The sequence below is a fragment of the Parus major genome, chromosome 2 (genome assembly GCF_001522545.3).
Source record: "Parus major isolate Abel chromosome 2, Parus_major1.1, whole genome shotgun sequence".
NCBI lineage: Eukaryota > Metazoa > Chordata > Aves > Passeriformes > Paridae > Parus > Parus major.
Window position 1 is genome coordinate 127,436,940 of NC_031769.1, and position 22,569 is coordinate 127,459,508.

The window sequence follows — 22,569 nt, forward strand, 5'->3', positions numbered from 1 at the left end:
CCGAGCGCACGCGGAGCGCCGCCCTCCTTCCCTGCTTCCCGCCGGCCGCCGCCGCAACGCCACCATGATGCTGCTGGGCCGCGGGCCGGACGCCAGGTACGGGGGCGCGGGGCGCCGGGGGAGCCCCGGGCTGCTCGGGGAAGGAGGCCCCGCTCCGAGCAGCGTGCCCGGGGGTGGCGCGGGGGCCGGGGAGCCGTGCGGGCCAGGTCCTTCTTAGCGTATCTGCCTCCCTAGGAGATGGGGGCCGCCTCTGCCTTCCTCCGGTAAAGGCCGCAAAACTTTTGCAGGCCTAGTGTGCTGTGCAGAGATGGAGTAAAGATGTGCAGCTGATATTTATTTGGACCTCTCGCGAATAAATCTGAGGACAAGTCTAAGCAGTCACGATAATGAGAGGGGAATAAAAACTTTTATACCCCCACGTAAGAAAACGTAGTGTTCCGCATCTCAAAATTAAATACTAGTTGAATAGGCATACTGTAAGATCTGAATTGTAAAGCTTATATGATTACGTCTTCCTCCTGGAGGGAAACACTTTCTGACATGAAGATCTTTCAATAAAATAGGAAATATGTACCTTTTAATGAAGGTCTTACTAGGTACTATAATTTTGAAAAACAGCTTTATGAGTACTTAATGAAATTCTTACTTGCCTACTCACCTGGTGAAACCGTCCCTGTTCAAGTGGTTCTGTGCTCCAGCTTGTCTTGGGGGACTGAATAACGTCCTTGGGGTTTTTCTAACCTTAACGGCATCTCTTTTGAACAGTCTTCCAAACAGCTTGCCATGATGCAACCCAACTGGGGTTTTGCCCAAGGCAGAACTTGGGCATGAAATACTTCTTCTGAAGTAAAGGTGTTCCTCATTTGAATTGATTGCATTGTTGTTTAGTCTCAAACTACTAAATTTCTTCGAATTTTTCCAATCATCATGTATCCTGATAAAAAGTCAGTATTTAATTACTGGTCAGTAGTATTGGGATAGCTTAAGGATATGAAGGAAGTTTTTGTTTCTGTCCTTTGCAAAGGTAGTGGTAAGAGTGAATTCTTTTGCACAGAATTCTAGTACTTAACATCAATAACCTTGTGTTAGACACAGTATCTGGCAGGTACTGTTAGCTGAATTTGAGTGAATCAGTCTTACAGCTGATTCACTCGAATCAGTCTTACAGCTGATTCACTCAAATCAACAACTGGCATGAGTTCACATAACCATCAAATAATATAGGAATATGAAAGCAAAATACAAAGTCAAATATGTGAGTTACTGGAATGACTTGTCTACATCATTAATAATGAAACATACAGGATTTGGATCAAATAAATCCATTAGATTTATGTAGTTTAAAGGAAAGTAATTTATTAGTGTGATGAATGTCCTTTCAGTGATTTTAGAGTTTTCACCTCTTGTGTCCATTCACTTTTCTTCTGTAATTCTCGGTGGTATTTTATCCTCTGTAGTGCAGTTTGGTAACTGTTTGCAATTTAAAGAACATTTAGTATCTGTACCAGTTTGTCCTCTACTGCCTAATTTCTCCAGCCATTGCCTTGTCTGTTTAGAGGGCAGGCTGTTGCAGAAAGGGATGGCCTTGCAGAGGTCTTGTTTGAGTCTGCAGGTGTTACTGCTCCATCAGTAATTAATACCATTAGTAATAGTGAGCTTCTCTTAAATGCAGGAGGAAAACTTCCAAGCAGATTTTTGTGATTTAGGTTTTCATCTATTGGATCTTTAAGTGTAAATCTGCTTTTTTGTTTGTTTGTTTTTCATTCATAAATAAGCACATATTACATCAGTTACAACATTTTCTTTCTTTCTCAGAATAAATTTCTGCTTTGCACTGAAATGAGATATCCAAGTTATTAATAATATAATTATATAGTTTTCCTTCTGTATGTGTTGTAAATATTTCTGCCCTTCTTATTTTTCATTTGTTTTTCTTTGGTATCCAGGGACAATCAGACTAGACAAATACAAGATGCTCTTTCAAATGTGGAAAAACATTTTGGTGAATTGTGCCAAATATTTGCTGGATATGTACGTAAAACTGCCAGACTACGAGACAAAGCAGATCTTCTAGTAAATGAAATATATGCATATGCAGCTACAGAGACACCAAACTTAAAAGTTGGACTGAAAAACTTTGCAGATGAATTTTCCAGACTTCAGGATTATCGCCAGGCAGAGGTACAAAATTAAAGCTGTACATGTTGTGTTTGCCATCTGAACTTTTCAGTTACTTATCTGTGATTAAAAGGGAAATCATATATTCTGCAATTGGAAAAGAAACAGGAGAAAATATGTCTAAATATAGTAATGTCTGAGCAGGGTAGGCTGCCAAGCATTCATCATTTACCCTTCTAATCACTTCAAGGAAAACTGCCTAAAGTTAGACCTGTTGAAGTCATCAAAACTGTCCCTATGAACACTTAAAGTATTTGAGAAAGTTTTTTTTATTGGTCTTAGACTTTAGGTTATGATTTATAGTTAATAAAGTGTTCTTTTTCTGTTGTGTGAGTTGTGTTGTCTGGCAGCAGTGTAGGTCTGAGGCAAAATCAGTCATTTTCCTTTTGCTAAGCATTATCAGAAATAGTACTGAAGAGGTACTGTCAGGGACCACTGTAGATTTCATAAGTTTGTAGTTCAACGTTAAAAGTACAAACTTGATTTGGACCATATGTGACTATATAGCCACATTTCTGCTAGATGAGTGAGAGTGTAAAGAAAGGTGTTTATGCCACTTACACATTCATGTGTGGTGCCAGGCAAACTGTAACTTACGATGCAGAATTCCAAATACTGAGATAAAAAATAATTCATTCACACATACTCGAACTAGTGTTTGGAGTATGTATCTATTCTTTTAGTAGAACATAGAAAATTCCCATTTATAGTTTTGAACAGCTAAGACCCACTATAATTCAAAAGAGTATACTACAAATGTTGGCATTCTTTATGTCTTCAGATAGGACTTTTTTATTTTGGAAAGCATTGCAAATCCTCTCTTCATAATAACAAAGTGGAAAAATAAAACCTTTTAAAACTAGTCAATATGGGAAAGAGAGAGTTTGAAATACAAGGAATATGTGTGGATCTTTAACAATCTATTTAGGGAGGGATTTAAAGACGTAATAAGAAACCTTAGGGTATGTGCGATTTTTATTTTTCCATAAGCTCTTATACATCTGGCTCCAGGTGAGCCCCACATAGGTCATTATGCTTCAGTTGATGGAATAGCAAATTATCCTCTGTTATTAAATTTATATTGTGGCCAGAGATGAATGTGAACTCAGACTGCATGTTCTCTCTCTTTCTGTCATTAAACTATGAACCTGTAATTTTGAGGTACATATGTAGCAACTTGAATTTTGCTTTTGTTGATTTTAAATGTGTTTTTAAAAATGGACATTTGGCCTACATCTTCCTGCCATGCCTGTCTGTAAATCAGTATTGCCCTGTGAAAGAAAAAAAAAGCAGAAGCAGCAAAGGAAAAGAGAAGCTTTTAGTCTTTAAATCAAGTTCTCCTTTTTTCCTTAAAACAAAATATTTTATCTCAGCTTTGATTTTTCTTGGCATCAGGCCACTTAACAGTTTTCCTGTGTGCTGACAAAGTGGGCAAAGGAAAATTAGCTTATAAGGATTATCAATTTCTGGTCTTTAGTTGCAGTGCTAGATGTATAAATACTGAGGTGTGAGGTAGCACGACATGTGCTAGGTAAGTAAGTTGGACAGGTTATTTGGTACATCTGTAACATGTGTTGTTTAGAGCCTTACTGCCCTATTCCTTTCTATTCTATTGGCAGTTCAAGTGAAATTTTTTGACAGTGCACTGGTAGATGGTATCAAGGAGAAATGTTGGCTCAGCTGGCATAGATTTTGGCTGACTACCAGTATAGAGGGAACTGTCCCTTCCCAGTAGAGGTATGCACCTTGTCCTAATCTGGATGTAACAGCGATGGGCCACAGGATTCACCCATGGTCCCTAAATCATTGGCAGATTATGCTGGGCCACTCAGACAGTTTTGTCAGATTTGAAAAGCAGGTCTTATCCTGTTGCCTGTCTGACCATATGTAGCTGTTTTTCTGACTAGGACAACTGAAACAAAAATTCAGAACCATTCATCTGTGAGAGCATTTATGCATTTTACATACCCTGTTACTGGTGTTTTTAGTGCACTTAGTACCAGTGATTGATGTTATCATTATTTTTAAGAAGTCTTCCATTTTGTACAATATATTTGATAAAAAAGATTGCTTAGTCCGTAACCTATCAGTAAGTGTAGAGCAAATACACTGATCTTTAGATAGAAAGCTACAGAACTCAAAAATGCAATGTTGGATGTATTTAGTACTCAGTTTAATGTATTCAGAATTTTCTCTGTTTCATTTATCCTGATCTAATTAAGAAAAAAGGAATTCCACTAGAAATCAGCTTGAGCTCTTCAGAAAACAAATTCCTTCTTGGTTAATGTACTTGACTGTAGTTTTTACAAAATTTTTTAAAACTCTTATCCTAATATTTTTTCAGCATACACAGATTTAATTTGGAATAAATGAGTCACTATTGAATTAATTGTTTCAATTTCTGCACATCATGGATGACTTTACCAATCTTGTGATTTTTTCTGTAGGTTGACAGGCTGGAAGCCAAGGTTGTTGAACCTCTGAAATGTTACGGGAGCATAGTAAAACTTAAAAGGGTAGGTTAAACATGTTTTCTCACAAGGGACATTTCAGTGTCCTGGTCACTCAGTTGAAAACTTTTTGTTTATGGGAAAATGGTTCTGATTTTTCATATTTCAATAATCAGTTTAACTTAATTATGTAGTTACACATCTGAACTGAAGCTGTATATATGTTGGAGGAAAGAGCTATGATGTGAGGACCAGGATATTCAGGCTCTTTGAGCATAAGCAAATGTTCAGAAAAGGTATCAGTATGAAATTTCCTGGATAGTGTAAATTCAGGATTTTTTATGTATAAATAATGTCATTTGTTATTGTTTGATTTTGATGATGGTGGTGATGATACTACTACTACTGCTATTATTATAACTATTGTTATTATTGAGGGGTTTTGTTTTTTTTTTTCTATTTTCGAATTGTGAAGAACCAAGTAGTGTTTGAAACTTACTGCACAGTTACCTTACTTGGTGGTTAGAGAAACGATTGTGAAGGAAATGCATCTGGCATTTGAGTAGGACTACCCACAGTAGTCCTTAGCAGAGCTGTAGACTATAGAGCCTAAAACTTGGTATCCTAATGGTCACTCTGAAACCCAGTTTGTGAGATCTAGAACTGGGTATTGCAGGGTGTAAATGTTGAGGGTGGAAGATAAGTTTCATGTGTTTGTGGATGTAGGGTTACTGAGGAGAATATAAAACATTACAGCAGTGCCTGGGGCTTCCACAGCATTGAAGAGACTGCCTTGAGGTACACTGCCACTGATAGCCAGTAATGCTGAGGACAGAAGCAAGTGAATCCAGATCATTGCTTGCAACAGTGAATTGAATTTCCTGTGGTCTTTGCCTTTCAGAATGCCAGAAAGCATTGCATAATATTTATTTTAGCTGCACTGGGGAGTACAAAAGCATTTTTAAACTGTAGATGGGATCAACTATTTTACCAGTTTACCTTTGAACTAAGATAGAGTTCACTAAAGATGTAGGTTATTAAGTGGTTATTTTTTTTCCCACTGCACATTGACCGTGAACCTTGGTTAAAACTTCAACTACCTGGTCTTCAGTTATCATCTATAATCACTGGAACATATTTAGTGACAAAGGAAATTTTGTCACTCATGTAAATCTGGCACAAGCTGCTAGTTCTAGGACTGCTTTAGCTGTAACTACATTAGCTGACTAAGTTAAATCAGGCAGAGTATGTCATTATAGCTTTCTGTAAAGGGGTTCCCACTGCTGCTTACTTACTGGATCTGTTCCAGGAAGTACAGCAGTATTTCTGTGCTTTATCTAAAAACAACTGTTGCTTTTCTGTGATGTAAGACATCAGTGTCCTGTGCTACTAAATGTTTTAAAGAGAGACAGGTCAATCAGAGTAATGTTCTCCTTTATTTGCTAGTGCAGTAAAATTGTTTTGTTCACTTGTTCTGGTTTACTATGCTGAATAGCTTCAGTGGAAGCTAAAAGCATGTTCTTGTCCTGTAAAACAGGTTAACAATAGGATATGAGGATTTCTTTCTGTTTCATTGATCTATATATCAATCATCACTTTTCTACTTTTTGGCAACTCTCTTCCCGGTTCCTTTTCTTCATGTAAAACAGGACATCATAAAACCAAGGTGATCCATGTGCAGAAGAAGGGATTGATTTGCTTTAATAACTTCAGTGACTAAAGCAGGTAACAGTACAGTGATGAGGCTCTGCCAGCTCATTGTCTGGTGGATGAACTGTAGCTGTACTTCTGTATAATTTGAAAATAGATGCGTGACCAGAGTTCTTATGTGTGACTTGAATTCATAGTTAAAACTTAGAGGGACTATGAATAATTTTATATTCTTTGTACTTTTTATCTCATTGCCTATTCCATTCCACTTTTCCTTGAGTGTAACTCAAGTATATTTTCCAAAAACATGTCAAAGCTTGGTCTAAAGACACTGGAGGTGAATGTAGGACTGTTGCTGGTTAGTTGATGTTTGTAGTGTTTTCTTTTAAATTAAAGACTTCAGCTAATCTTTGGTTCTTGTTATATGCTCCACTGAGATGAAAGAGCTCTGTAATGCTCTGGGTTTTTTTATGGATGAAGGTATTTAGATGCTAATAAAACAAATTTTTCATATTTTTCTGTTAGGTAATGTACACCTTAATTCTTTCACCATAAATTGTATTTTCCCCAGCTTTTTAATATTTTTATTGTTTTTTTTCTGAACCCTTTTCTTGGACAAAATATGCATGCAACTGAGGCCTACTTTTGCCCATCCAAAACTTGTACACAGCTTCACTACTATGGCCATTGTAGCACTAATTCTTTGTCACACTTTGGCTAGAAGAGAAGTATGTTTCATGGTGGCTGTTGATACAGAAGACAGAGGTAGAGGGGGGAACAGTTCAGTCCCTGTAGGTATTTCCAAAGTCACTACATGCTAGAAGGAAAATACGGAATTTAATAATGGTAACTCTAGAACTTTGCATCCTCAAGTACACTTTGCATGAAAGTCAGAACTCTTTCAAGCTACAGTGTTCAATCTGGTTGACTGTTGTAAATGGGCCTAGAAAATCAGTGCTGTTAATAGGGCTCAGTCATTAAATAGCACTAAACATGAAACACTGTGACCATTAGATAGAAAACTTTGTTATTTTAAAAATAAATATGTTCTTTTCTCTTTCTCTACCTTTAAAATTTAAAACTAGAAAAAAAAATTAAAAAATATATTATTGCTTTTCTTGTAGTCACATGGTTTTCGTAAAAGCAAAAGGCCTTCAGTAATCTTTGACCTAAGAGGCGGTATAAATTTCCTTCTGAAAGAACAGCAATAAAATCAGCTTTGATGGGCTGAAGTAGATTTTATTATCAGAAGCCAGCTCTGTGTCCCTAGAAATTAAGCAAAATGACAGTTATTTACAAGGACATACAGACAGTAAGGACCGAAACAAGGAAGAAACTGCATGTTTTGACCCCGACCTCTTGTGCAGCCTCATTATTGAAGTTGAACACACAGCACTGTGAAACCTGGCAATCTTGTGCTTGTCACTGAGTAGTGATCTGCTCACAGGATCACAAAACTTGCTGAAAGACACATTGATAGTTGCATATCCTTCTGTGTGACAGAGACATACAAGCATTAAAATTGTTAAATCCAAGGAAGGAACACTGACAACTTCCCAATATGATAGTTTCTAATAGCTCTAACTTCATTCTGGAGTAGTAAATAAATAGGAAGTCATATTTTTAGAGTAAAAGGTCATTTGAAATGCATGCCTAGTTCTGCCTCAGACTTTGTTAGACCTTACATTGTATTTCTGCTTGTTCTAAACTACTGCTCCTTTAAACCAGAACCATCAAGATTAATGACCTTTTCCATACTGGCATAAGTGGAGTGATAAATACTTGACTGATAATTTTACAGTTCATGAATGTCTAACAGTTTGCAAAACACAGTTTTATAACATGAACAAAAATTTGAGAAAACCGGTAGATGAACATTCTTAAATTGTCATAGGTCATAGTTCTTCCTATTTACTTCCTAGAAGTACATACTACTTCTCCTTTGGACATGGAGCAAAAATGGTTATCAACAGTTTCTTCCTTTTCTAGATCAGTAAAGTTTTATCTTCTCCAGCTGCATCATTACTTGGATGTATTTCATTTCAAATGAATTTAAACACTTTACTAAATGTATATATATAAATATGCAGCCATATTAACCCTTTCAGTCATAGAATTCCTATAGTCCTTGTAGCACAGAATTGTTTAGGTCGAAAAAGACCTCTGTGATCATTGAGTCCAGCCATTAGCCCAGCATCACTATGCTCACTAGTTAAACTATGTCTCAGCACCTTTTTTGAACACTTCTGGAATGGTCATTCCATCAGTTCCCCAGGCCTTACCATCCCTCCAGTGGAAAAAAATTTCCTCATATTTCATCTAAACCTCCCCTGGTGCAACTTATATGTCCTCATCCTGTCACTGGTTGCGTGGGAGAAGAGACTAACCCCCACCTGGCTACAGCCACCTTCCAGGTAGAGTGATAAGGTTTCCCCTGAGCCTCCTCCAGGCTAAACACACTAAACACTCCCAGCTTCCTCAGCCACTCATCAGACTTCTGCTCCAGCCCCTTCAGCAGTTCCACTGCCAGCAGTGGACAGGTGACAGCAGTTATATTTTCTTCATAACTTTGCCTTGGTGCTGACTGCTGCCTGCTTTGGTTTTTGGTTTTTTTAATGATGCCACTTTATTTGATACTGCTTTTTATTTCTAATTACCACATATATTCTATTGCTAAGTCAGGAATGAGTCTGCCTTCTTAATGCTTTGGGGATCTCAGCTTGTGACCATCTGCTATACTTTACATGTAAAGCTGTGAGTATCTTTTTCTTCCCCACATTTCAATTATAGTGTGTGCTATAGGGGTTTGCACAAGGTGCTAAACTCTCTGTCTTTACTGACTTCACTTTCAGAGGATCAATTAACACATCACTGAAGTCTGTTTTTATTCAAAGCAGAAGTTTTTTCTGTGTTTTCTAGGCAGTGCATGTATGAAGGAGAGCATATTTTGTATTATCCTAGATGTATTTCATATATGTCTAAAACATTTTATTTCCAGGATGATCTTAAAGCAACTTTAACAGCAAAGAACCGAGAAGCCAAGCAATTATCTCAACTGGAAAAGACACGTCAGAGGAATCCATCAGATCTACACGTTATTGTATCCTGCGTTTTTAGTCACTATGAGAAATATTTTTAAGATTTCTTGGGAATTAAACTGTTACATTTAGGAAATTGTAGTAACAATAATGCTGCTTAGAGGGACTGTTTCCAATATTCAATCTTTTCTTAAACTTCATGAAAAATTACAGCTGCTACAGAGTAAGCTACTTAAGTAGTTACTTACTTTTGAATTGAAGAGAGACTATGAAGTATTTATGCAAGAGAGGTAGGCATAGGTTACACCTAGGAATTTGGAAGTTTTTGAAAGTAAGTGAAATCAGACAATTTCTTTTTTATTTCTGTGTATTTATTGTTTTATTGTTTTTCTCCCTGCCATTTTGGTAATTGTGCTTCCTTGTACCTAGATGAGATACAAGTTTCCTCCAGCTGCAAGAAAGGATAAGTTGTTATTCTGTTAGTAGAATACTCAGCTAGACTACTCTTCCTTTCCGAAGACCAGTCACCCTCCCCAGTGTATTATTCTGTATCTCAGTGGGAAAAATTAAGCCTCCATCAAACTGAACTGGAATTTCCATTAAAATCTCATCAAAGTTTCAAATTTTGAAGCAATCAGAATCTAGGGAATGCCAAAATAAATGGGATGAAGGCAATCCTACTTCAGTCCCTTTACACTTACATATTATGATCCAGGATCTAGGTTCATGATGTGCTGTTTAATTTTTATTATATTTCAGTGTTGGACTTGGAAATTAAGCAGTCTTATTCGTTGTTGGATTTTGTCAACTCTGTTTCAGAATCTCTAGGATCTTTCTAGTGACTGGGGCATGAGCCTGTAGAAAGAGTGAAAATGACTGTGTTGGTTAAACAGGACACAGGAGAACTACATTTTATTTTTGTCTTTGCCAGATCATTTCCATTTAATATTAATCAAATCAGTTAAAACAAGTCATGACTAATTAGAATTCCTCATGAAATCAAGGCAGATGTGTGTCAGCCACAGGGTTAGAATTTGAGCCGTGTTGCAAAGTTCTCTTGTTGGAATTAAGGGAGTGAATTATAACAATAAGCTGTTTTCCCCAAAGGGAGACTGGTCCCATTTTTCTCCCGTGAGTTAATTCCCATTTCATTTCATGGGTATGTCAGTGGCAATTAGTTATTTTCTTCTTGTTTCTTTTCTAAGCTTTTTCCAAATACTCTTCTGTGACTTAGGTTCTTGTTTACCTGTTTTCTGTACTTAAGGCTTTGCCTGAACAGCTATAAAATCTCAGTATAGTCGGATTCTGCATATGGCAAAAGCACCAAATGCTGTCTATTTGCATTTTAAAATGATTGACACAAAATGCATAAAAAGGTATTAGGAGCAGGAATGTGTTCATTTGCTTTTGAGGAGCACTTTGCTCCTCAAAAGCAAATGAAGTGCTGGTCAGCTTTCAGGTCTGAGAGAGGCTTTACCACATTAGAACACATCAGCTGGGCACCTGCTGGGGTTCTCTTATTCTTGAGCAACTGTGATGTTTCAGTAGTAAACAACTTTGGTCACAGATAGCAGAAGATCTTTATTCACTCCCATCTTACAAATGGGGTGTTAGCACAGCTTTGAAAAGAAATCATTAACAGATTTTTAAAAATACACTTCTGTAAATCAAAATAGATTATTTTTTCTGAAGTCTGCTAAACTGTAGGTTGCCTGCTTTTTTTTTTTTTTTTTAAATAAATAACCAAACCCTCAGTCCAAAACAAACAGCTGTCCTGAAATGTTCTAGCCTGGATACTTGAATTCTAGCAAAGCTCTAACAAACCGTACGTCTTACAACCAGAAGCTTCAGACAACATAATAACAGAACTAAATATATAGACATTTTGAAATAAATAAGGTAAATAGTTCACAGTATATTAAAAGTAGAAGTGAATATGAACATGTCCATGAATATTGATTGCCACATTGCCATTTTTTCCTTTACTAATATTTCCAGTCACAGGTGAGTGTTCAGAGGAGAAAATACCAAGCTGTTGTTGTCCAAACTGTGCAGGCTGTGACTTTAGACACTTCACTCTAAAACAACCAGAATTCTTCTCGAAAGGATCTGTGCACAAATTATGTCCAATCTAAGATGTATTGTGGAGATATATCTGATTTTCATAGAAATAACATACTGTATTATGTGTAAGGGCTGCATATGCATAATAGCTGCCATCACTTACAGAGTGATGACTGAAGTAATTGAAAATACACAAAATGTCTTTTCTTCCCTCCTGTGGTTTGGGCAAAATCAAGAGAGAGAGATGGACATTTGACCCAATGTACTACTAAAGAACATTATCAATTTTGTTTGCCCCTTAATGGCAGAATATTGTCTATGTTTTTGAAAGGGGATTGTTTCAAATTGATAATCCTGTAAAGTAAGATTAGCAGATTAGTCAAAGAAGTGAATAGAGCATGCCTTATGCCTTAGGTTTCTACATATGAACACTAAAAGCTAGATCACAAGAACTGGTGGTTCTTGTGCTGTCTATTTTGCACATGAAAAAAATCCTCTCTTAAGTTGCAGTTTTGTAGAAATGGGAAGAACCCTACAATTTGGTCATAGAATACAGTACTTGATCCATTTACTACTTTCAAATCCCACGACAAAATAGATTTGTGATAATACTGACTGAGCCTGAGTAAGTATCATAGTGTATGATGTTTGACCAGTTATTTATGGAAAATAACAGAAGTTCAGACCCAAATCTTACAGATTACAAGTGCAAGCTGTTACAACTGTACATTGTTAATTTATAATAGTACACAGTTCTCAGACTTGATTTAATCAGAACAGTTTGAATATATTTCATTAAACGGTAGCGAACTTTCTATAAAGTTCATAATTATATCTAATTAAAATAGCTATCTAAAATAGCTTTTTGTAGTAACAAAATAAGAAAAATAAGAAAAAACAGGAAAATGAGAATGTATTAAGAATTGGTTGATGTTTCCCCTTCCCAGTGCCATGTTGAAGATGTTTTTTATAAGATAATTTAATAATACAAAAATATTAAAAACATAAATACTTGAAATGCATTTGAATCTAAAAATTACAGTAACTCTAGCCTGCAGGAACATTGGTTCCAGCTGCTGCTATAATTGTCAATTGAATAATACGTAAAAACTTACTAAGATGAGGTTCAGCACACTATACTGGAAAAGATTTTCTGTACCCAGCAGGTTGATCTGCAGTAGAAAACAAGGGGTGATCTTTCCTGCTCCCCCCCTGCACTGGCATGTGCTGGGTTAAGTACCTAAACCCAGTCACTGTGTTGTCAATGGCTCAGTAAAACTATACCATGATTATTACAGAAGGCTAATCAGGGCAGAGGAACTTTCCTGACTGGCTGCAGCTGGTCATTTTTCATGTTTCACGTCAAGGTCACAAGAGTGCAGAAGGCATCTTTATATGTTCCTTAAGCTACATACTGTAACACAGACATGTATTGTTTTGTAAACTCAGACTTAAATGTTTTCATGGCAATTACAGCAAGTAGCTTTGTATCAAATGCAGGACTAATTTCACTTTTGTTTTACTTTACTAGGCTGAAAATGAACTGCAGAGAGCGACATTGGACGCTACTCGAACAACTCGGCATTTAGAGGAAACCATTGATCATTTTGAGAAACAGAAGATAAGGGACATCAAAGTATATATGCTCACATTTCATCTTGCACAATAAAATTACTATAGTTAGTCAGGGGCAAGATTAGCAACATTCAGTATTCACTGAAATGCAAATCTCATGGTATTCATGAATATTTCACAGAATTGTAAATTATAGATATGTATAGAATCTACAGATAACTTACCCTCAACCTGATATAAAAGAGTATCTTCAAAATAGCAAAATTTCTGACTGACATCTTGTGAATACATTTTGGAGATTATCAAGTGACTTTTCAGTAAGACATGTTATTCCTAATAACATTCTCTCTTTACTTTTGAAGTATTTATTTATAATCTATTATTAAATAATAACTGCATAAGTGATAACCTAGCCAGCATTTATGTTTAATTTCTAAAATTCAGGTCTGACTACTTAAAAGTACCAAGTATTATGCAGTTACTTATATGATATAAATACCAAACACAGAATACAGTAATTTTTTGAAGTGAAAATGTACTTTACTGCATTAAGAATACTTTTATTTTCATTTGCTTTCAGAACATATTTTCTGAATTTATAACCATTGAAATGTTGTTCCATGGGAAGGCTTTAGAGATACTTACTGCTGCCTACCAGAATATCCAAAATATTGATGAAAATGAAGATTTGGAGGTAAGAGTGATTGAGATTTGCTTTTCTGTTTACTTCCTATATAAATACAGTTTTCACAGTTGGGCTAGACCTGTCCCACACAGAAAAATGCAACAAATATTTCAGGTTCCCAGAACAAACTCATGTATACCAAGCGTCTTTTTTGCACTTCTTCAGCAAAAGCATGCAGGTTTATAATCTCAAAGAACACAAACAGAGAGAAATTGCAGTGGCAATCTAATCTTTCCCACAAATCTCAGAAAAGAGACTCATAAAATTACCTGCCACTCCAAACTCAGCTAAACATAGTTTTTCAAGAACACTTCTGCAGTGAGCCTTGCTCTAAAGATGCACATAGAAAAAAATCTTACCCTGCTGTGATAAAATGATGTAAAGACTAAGTACTGCATTAAAGATCTCCCTCTAACCTGAATTTTGTTTGTTTGTTTTCATCTTTTAATCATTTTTATTAGGCTGTTCTAGAATTAAGAGACATTTGTTATTTACTACACTGTTTCTTTTGCCTTGTGGCAGTAACCAGATTCAAGTCGCCCTTTCTTTTCTATTTGAATTATAGTCTCTCTTTGCCATGATATGCTTTTCAGTCCTTTTTTCATTCTTGCAGTTCTTCTGAATGTTGGGGCTTTAAACTTAATATCATTGAAATGTGTGTTGTGTATATATGTTAGGTTTGTCAAAAAAGTTGCATCAATTTCAGTACTTTTTTGTAAGTCCTATCAGTCATAATTTTATTTTTTTTATGACATAGCTCAGAACCAAGTTAGCACAAGACTTAACAAAACATGTTTCTTCAGTGACAGTCATGTTTGAGACTACCTGGTAATTTTAGTTCATGGCATGGATTTAAATAGCAATTTTGTACTATTTTAGTTTCACAATTATAGTGTCACATGGCACCAATTAAGAAATCTCCTTTAAGTCAGTACTTTGGCTTTCACAACCAAATTTTTAATCTCATTTTTAATTTCCTGTTAATTGGACAATTACTTTTCATAAAAATACTGACCATAATATACCATCTCCTTGACCTAAAGTCTTACAGAAATAGCTGTATTGGTTATTGAAATAACTTAAAAATATAATGGATGTTACAGTCTCCCCTGTATTCTAAGAGGTTTCCCAAATTTTTCTTGAGTTGTACATCTCCTGTACATTGCAAGTAACATTTTTCTGATGGCAGTTGTGACAGGCAGCAGGGATTTGCTTGTGAAGGGGCTGAGTTCATCTTTGCAAGAAATGGAGAGCCTGAAGGAGTTGCTATGGTTCATATGTCTAGCTTAGCCTGAAACTCAGCTAAGTTGGTGGGAAGCCAGTAGTTTTCCCTGTGTAAATGCCCCCAAACCTCTGAAGAATGTTTACCTTGACCACATAAGTATGTTGATGTGTCTAGGTTAAGCAAGGACACTGTTTCTGCTAAAAGTCATCAGCCCATACTACAGTTGATGCACATCTCTAGATCAGGTTTCATTGTCCAGTGCTGCATTTCTGCAAGCTTCAGTCTTGGATTCTTAGCTTGCTAGCATCTAAGTCACAGATTTCTCCATCTGCTTAGGTTTTTCGGAGCTCGCTTTATCCACCAGACTGTCAGTCTCGCTTAGACATAGTTCGTGCAAATTCCAAGTCCCCCCTGCAAAGAACTGGCTCCTTGAAATCTTCTCTGAGAACAGCACAGGTAAGAAAAAAAATTACATACTAAACCACTGTATCAAAGCTCTGCTTAAGATAATGCACATGGATCCCCTGTCTTTACTCAGTTTAGGACCATCAGAAATAGAAAGAAACTTTTCAATGACATAAATATCATATTAAGCTCTTGATAATGCAGCTTTTTCATTGAGAGAAAAAACCCTCAGCTTTTAAAGCTGTGTTGCTTACTTTTCACAGATGCCATTTCCAGCAATACTTAGTCTTCCATCAACTGGCATCTTGCAGAGATCTAGGAGCTTGTTTGAAAGAGTAGTGACATTCTTTAAAAACTTGCATATTTTTAGTATTCAGATTGTAGAGCGTGGCCCACCAGGTCCTAATCCAGACTAGTGATGCCTTCTAGCAGCAGAGCAAACCCATGACCAACAGATGTCTCCTTTTATACTCTCAAAGTTCACAGCAGGTGAAGAAAAGGATGATAAAAATTAGTGAAACAGTTGAAGACAGTGCTGCTCTTTTTGGGCCAGCTACCTTGCAAAAATATCTTTGCCGCTTGTTTACAGCAGTAGACTTGCAAACATTGTAAAATGCCTGAATTATTTTTAACTTACTGCAACTATAATCCTGTAACTGCAATGATTCTTACCAGTGTTTCAGGTAAAGACAAAGCCACATATAAAATGTATGTATCTTACTTTTCTTCTTTGAATAGAATCATGCATTGATATTGTAGCAAGGAAAATTTTTCTTGACTTCGTACACACTTTACACCTTCTTTGCTCTCAACACAGAACAGATCAATTATTACAGGTGAGCTGTTCTGTTGTTGAAATTGTGTCATCTGAAGAGATACAGCCTAGTGATTCAGTGCATGAAGTAGTACTACCTTGATTGAGTAACTTGCCAGTCCTCTCTATCATTCAAGCAAATTTCATGTTCAAGCTACTTCAGGAAATATAAGAGAGAAAAAACACAAAACAAGAGAAAAACTGAGAGTACATACACTGATTTCTCCCAGAGGTGGAGTGGAACTCTATTTTGACTAACTAAAGTTAACCTATTTCATTTCCTAGACTGCTGTCTCAATTATAACTTTGAGTGTTAATGTTCCCAATAACCTCTCACTTACCTGAAAAAAACAGGAAGTCATCTAGACCTAGAGGGAAACTGCAATGCAATTCAAAATAAGGTCATCTTAGTTGGCTGTACAGTGCATCTGCAGAGGGGAATCATGACACAGAAAAGGAGTGGAACACCCTACTAATCCAGTCACCATAGGACAGTGAAGAAAGGGCAGCCCTTTTCCTGATTCTTAAATAACATGGTGCTGGATTACACTAAGGGCTCTAATCTTTGGAACCACCAAACATTTCATGAGGGAAGAAAAATGCTGTATTGAGAAAAACCTTCAGGCAACTTACCTTTTCTGTGGATCTTCCACTCTGAGATTTTTGACAAATCTAGTTTCCTGCTACACAGTAATCCTTTACTGTCTGTAATGCAGTAATTTGCAATTTCCAATGTAAAGCAGTATAAATTATGTGGGAAGCAGTTCATGGAATCACACAGCCCGAGTCTGTGGGGCAGGGGAGGACAAACACACAAACACTAACCTGTAGGTGGGGGACAGTGTGGGAAGTCACTGCATACAAGATGGAATAAAGTGTGCCAGTAACACAATTCAGATCTTTTCAGAGGATTTAACATGCACCATCATTGAATTTATTTCTGGCTATGTGGACTAACTTTCTGTATTATCTGTATCTTAAAAATCTAAAGTACTCCTTGAGCTTGATTCATTTTCTCACAAGGAGCTATGTCCTTCATTTTACAACACTTCATTTCACAATTTATCCTGTTTTGGTTTACCAGTTCAGGTTGGTATAGCTTATATTTTAGAACTATAGCAAAACAGAATGATTTTCAATCAAACTTAAGTACACAAGTTTTATCTACATGCATTAAATGTAACTGACTTTCACACTTGACACTGTAGGACAGCAAAGTATTATTTTAACCATTATTGTAAAGAATGTATCTGAATGTTCCAACAGTAAGACGTGGAGAGAATTGCCATGCTTTTGTAGTAACATCTGCAATGAAACATGGAGCTGAACCACTTAACCAAGGACAGTCATCACCTACATGCAACTCACGGAATTAATTTTTACATAAAATTATTTATGGTCAACAAATTAGCATATTTTTCTTTTTTGCATTAAGTTATGAAAAATTAAATCTCATTACTGGTATGTTTTAGTTCTTTGCCACAACAACTTGGATTTAAACGGCGTAATTTCTTTACTCACTTTCCTTCCCTGATCCAGTTTGGTTCTTAGGGACAGCCACATTAGCACCACCAGTGATAATATTTAATATACTATTTAGTTAATTGCTGCATGGTCAGAGGTATTTAACTAGTGAGCAGAAAAAAGCCATAAAGCCAGAACACTTCTTACTTCAGACAAGGGGAAAGGGGGGAACTTTTCTTCAGAAATATGATACAAGCTCTGCTGAAGAATTTCAGATGGTCTGAACTAGAAAAAAAAAACTTAGAATATTATTCTATCACTATTATTCCAGTGAAATTCATTTCACCTTAACAGGCTAAATCTGCAGCATTCCTTAAACTCCAATTACAAAACACTGCCATTGTCTTTTTCTGCTTTCACAGAATGAGAGTAATGCTGCCTTAGACATTGCAACTCAAGTTAACTTAGCTTCACCCAATGATTAACTCCATTTTCTGTTGTGTTCAGGAATTTTAAGCAAGTATTTGCTTTGAGCTAAATTACGTACTTTATGAGCATCAAGACTCAGGATTTTTCTGCTTTCAGAAGTTCAATGACTACAGTTTGCTTTACGTGCACAGAAAAAACTTAAGTTACATAGACAGCTGTATGAATTATAACATCTCAGAAGTCAATAATGAGCATTTAAGGACTTTTAAAATAGGGGGCTGCTTAAAAAAAAGGCAAGCTCTGTCTTCAGTACAGAAATTTTTATTATATCACTGTGTAAGAAGACAAAGAAAATATAACCAAAATTAGAGCTGCAGACACCCAAGACCCACTGAACCTGAAAAAATTTTTCAAAAGTATTTCAGAAGACTTGGATAACTGTCTTCAATGTTCTTTTTCTCAGAGAAAAAGAAAAACAACTCATATATCCTTCTTTATATTGTAAATGTTGCATTGTCTGTGAATAATCTATCTTCAATAGGAATTAGACTGAGCCCTTATTAAAATAAAGTACAGACTGCAGAATCTGTCAAATGAGATGAAAGCTTGGCAGCTGGCATTTGTTTTTAATGTTTGATGAACCAAAAAGAGGAGTCACTCTGAAGGGAAGCATTGATGGGCACAGAAAGAAGTTCATCTATGAATCAAGACTCTTGCCAAGTTTGTCTAATTCATTCTTGAAAGAAAAGAAAATGTAAAAAGCTTAGAGCAGCATAGATTTTCCATTTATTCTTCAGTTCATTTCATTGAAGAGGTCTAATGTCTTCAAGATAAGATTAGGCCCTAATACTCATCTTCAGCCTGCTGTTAAAACAGCAAACCCAGGAAAAAAATTGGTTTGCATCTTGTTGATTTTTAGCATTAATTAGGCAAAAAGACCATTTTCCCTATCCTATAATAGTTGTCAAGGACTATATGGAATTTTTTAACTTTTAAAAATCATTATAGTATTTTTATTCTGTGTCAAGTATCATTCCATTGGTGTGCATGTTATGAAAAGTTAATAAATAAACAATCTAGCCCCTCCCCCAACTGAAAACCCTACAAACATTTAGACAGAAAATGTCAATGGAGAATTATTTTTTGTTTGCAGAGAACAAACAGTTGATATCCTTTTGTTGGATTTTTGTTTTAGCTGATTTCCCGCAGAATGCTAAGAAAAGATGAAGAAGAGGACGAGGAGGAAGATGAAGATGATGAAGAGGAGGATGAGGAGGACGAATTTGATGCTACTAAGGAAGTGAGATAACAAAGCTGTCCTAAGAAGGGTTTTTTTTATTAAGGGGGGGAAAAAGCCCTTTACCTAAAGGCTTTTGTATGCTGGATCTAGAATTTCACCGGGGTTATATATTTAGAATTCAAGCAGGAGCAAGAATCAGTACTGATTCTAGAGTGCCAGACTACAAATGACTGGTTTCAAAGAATGGAAGAAAATCCACTGAAAGTGGACAGTTTCAGTAGCTAGAAAATTAAATATTTAAATTGATGCCTGTATTATATTTGCATAAATGTTATACTGTAACCACATTTGCTCAAACTTACGTAATGAACAGTGTCCAAAAACTGCACTAAGCTTTCAAGCAGTTACACACATAGTTTTCTCATTACTTTGCCAAGATATTACCTCTCTATACACCTCTTGAATTTATTAAGTACTCTAGCTGTAACTGTTATAATTGGGTTTATACATCCTAAAGTAATGTAGTAATTAAGAAACTGTTTGCAGCAACAACCTGTTAAGATTTCATTCTGCTATCCACTTTGGATGGCTGAAGGCAGGATGAGGTGTACTGTTTTTCTTATTTTCATTTTCCTCAGGCTTTCATAAGGTTCAGATGACTTTTGATTCCTTTACACATACAGAATGAAGTCATAAATAAGGACCTGGCCCAGTATCTTATGTTCAATGCTGCTTTGCTTTTAAATAAAAGTGCCTTCATGATAAAACTAGTGGATATTTTATGTAGTTGTTTATTATATTAGTTGACGTGCTACACATAGTTCAAATTCCATGTGTTTAGCTACATGATTCAGTTACTGGTTCCATCAAACATACAAGAAATTACACATTTTGAGTGTAATTTCTTACCCTGTTTGGATATAGAGGTTATATGTGTTAATTTTTTAACACAGTATAGTTGTCTGCCAGAAAGCTGTTACTACACTGTTCACCTCCAGTATCTGCTAAAGAACAAATGCAGCAGAATTTAAACTTGCCACTGGGAAAGCAATTTTAAGTTGTAACAAAATCTTTCAGTTGCAGAAATAAACCAGGAAGTGCATTTATAACATTGATGTCCACTGATGGAAAGAATGCAACGCATACCTGCTTTGTCATGTGAAAAAACAGGTTTTGCCAAAAATTAATGTGATGGAAATAACAGAAAAGTTCACAATACAGGATTATGTTTAAAACCCAGAAAATAATTTTACACCAGCATTACATACCAATGTCAATTGACATTGAATTACTGCTGTAATTGCCAGCAGTAAATGCCAATGAGCAAAACTTTTAAAAGCATCTACATAATTATTTCCCATCTATTTCAGCAAATAAGACACTTCAATAAATAGTTGTATCACATCAGAATTATGGTGATCACTACTTTACCATTTCACACGCAATGAGGCAGTTCATCTCCAAAACAGATGGCTAACTTCGTAACAATTTCAGGTTTTCATATAACATACATAGATACAGATAGCAAGTATTTGTGTACTATGCTTTGAGAAAGCAATTCTGAAAAAAAGGCAGTTTTGTTTACATTAATTGCCCTCTAAAAGATGATGCAGTTCACAAACATAAACTTTCTTCTTCCCAAGTCACAAAGAAAAGTCAATTTCAGGAATCACAGAAAAATTTCCAGAAAGAAGTACAGTGTTGGGTAACTGTCCTGCATGCATGATGTCTTAACTTTGCATGTTGCACAGAAATTGTGACTTCAAAACTACAGATGAAAAGTCCCTGGTTAAAATACTTCACAGCCAGAATAACAAGTTAGGTTGTTAGTAAAGAATTAAGACACTTCCACAAAGAATGTTTCTCATGGTACGAGTGCATACTTTAAGACTGACTTGCAGCTATTCCATTCACTCATTTGTATTTTTTATAACTGGCACCTACACAATACAGAAATGTATCCATTCTTGCCTGGACTATTTTGCCTCTCTGTTGAACACACTGACACATTCCTTTGGGATTAGGGGTGCTCATCAGACTGTCCTGTTAGATCTTCCTTCAATGTCTCAAGCTGCTTTCATAGGTGATCACTGTTTCTAGTTTTTGACAACAGAAACTCTTGTCTTTCACATCAGAATTTCTGGACAATGGTGGCAACAGGAACTTCAGAGAAGGCATAACTAAGGAAACTTGCTGTGTTTTAGATAAACATCACAAACTGTAGCATTTCATTTGTTACTCCTTACTATATGGGTGGTACTTAAAAAGGAAGAACAGTATTTCAAGCCACGTGATTATAGACAGTTTCTGATTTGTCCTTTGTACTGGAAATACAATACCTCCAAACCACTAAACATCTGATGTTATAAAATCCTATTATCAGGAAATGCTGTCATCACATCATGGACCTGTACTATCTATGCAGGCAGAATCAGAATATAATGCCATGGGGCATTATAGAGGCAGGGGGAACAGGAAGACGGACACAGACCCAAAACACCAACCAGATAACAACTATAAACTAAGAACCAACTGTCCTATTACTATTTAACTGATGTACTTACTGGCATCCCTTCCCAAGTTTCCTGTGCTTCAGTGCCTCTGTACATACTTTGATATACAGCTCTTTATAGACCTTGGAAAAATAAATTTTTTTGGTCTATCAATCAAACATTTCAGGTTAGCCTAAACTAGTCATAAACTCTAATCTGGCTTTAAATTAAATACAAATCTGCTACAGGGCAAACAAAAGACCATCTTGTAATGCCTTAATTATGACCTCTGCCATTACAAGCTTTATGATACTTTTTATATGTTCACTAAGGGGGAAAAAAGAGTCTGCTATCTGAAAAACTAATGGTATCTTATCAGCAATCACTCTTAACCTTTTCTGAAAACAGATAGGTTTTTTTCTGGAAGATAATCTCACACTTTACTGGCAAAGCATTCTACTAAACCTTCTTACCTTTCCAGCCTCCAAGTTTGAAATCTCCTATAGTCTAATAAGTAGAAGTGCTTTAAAAATATACAAATCATCTAAAACTGATTAACTGGAGACGTTAGTTGTATTCACATTTTCAACACAGCTTAATAGTAAAGACACTAGCTAACAAAAAGAGTGATAATGAAGTTTCCCCATGATGGTCAGGGAAGTTTATTTTGAGGATTCTCATGTCTTTATTTTCCGTGCAACATCTTCTGGCTCCTTGATCTCTTTTACAGTAGCTATTAAATAAAGCACAAAATGGTTGGGTTTTAATTCCTTTTAAGTTCAGAGGATGATTCAAAACTGAATGATTCTGATGCTAATTCCTAAAGCAAGTATCAGTATGCGAAGTGTTAAGAATTTGAA

General features: G+C 36.0%; 2 protein-coding genes across 14 annotated transcripts in view; one reads left to right on the forward strand and one right to left on the reverse strand.

Moving 5' to 3' along the window:
• On the forward strand, positions 1-19,987 carry CIBAR1 (CBY1 interacting BAR domain containing 1). 3 transcript variants are annotated; one of them, XM_015618359.3, is made up of 9 exons: positions 1-96; positions 1,947-2,181; positions 4,626-4,694; positions 9,277-9,378; positions 11,315-11,320; positions 12,912-13,016; positions 13,536-13,649; positions 15,202-15,321; positions 19,173-19,987. In XM_015618359.3, exons 1-9 carry the CDS (start codon positions 65-67, stop codon positions 19,284-19,286), a joined length of 897 nt encoding a protein of 298 aa, XP_015473845.1. In that variant the 5' UTR covers positions 1-64; the 3' UTR covers positions 19,287-19,987. The 3 variants fall into 3 exon arrangements, with proteins under 3 accessions (XP_015473845.1, XP_015473846.1, XP_015473847.1); XM_015618360.3 differs by lacking the exon at positions 11,315-11,320; XM_015618361.3 differs by lacking the exons at positions 9,277-9,378; positions 11,315-11,320.
• Positions 6,525-22,569, reverse strand: part of RBM12B (RNA binding motif protein 12B) — a 23,474-nt gene continuing 7,429 nt past the window's right edge. For 3 of the 11 annotated variants that reach the window (XR_004496173.1, XR_004496171.1, XR_004496175.1), the window contains one exon: positions 6,525-10,171. The gene's annotated coding sequence lies outside the window, so the exon portion shown is untranslated. Of the gene's footprint in view, positions 10,172-15,008; positions 15,207-15,524; positions 15,743-16,425; positions 16,464-16,717; positions 19,178-22,569 lie in introns of those variants that run through there. The other 8 variants (XR_004496179.1, XR_001519550.3, XR_004496174.1 and 5 more) reach the window with 7 other exon arrangements.

What these genes read in the sequence shown, in the direction of transcription:
- CIBAR1 (XM_015618359.3), top strand. Translation starts at nt 65, where the DNA reads ATGATGCTGCTGGGCCGCGGGCCGGACGCCAG. An exon ending in GCATAGTAAAACTTAAAAGG is followed by an intron (nt 4,695 to 9,276) that starts GTAGGTTAAACA and finishes TTTTATTTCCAG; the next exon opens with GATGATCTTAAAGCAACTTT. An exon ending in ATGAAAATGAAGATTTGGAG is followed by an intron (nt 13,650 to 15,201) that starts GTAAGAGTGATT and finishes CCATCTGCTTAG; the next exon opens with GTTTTTCGGAGCTCGCTTTA.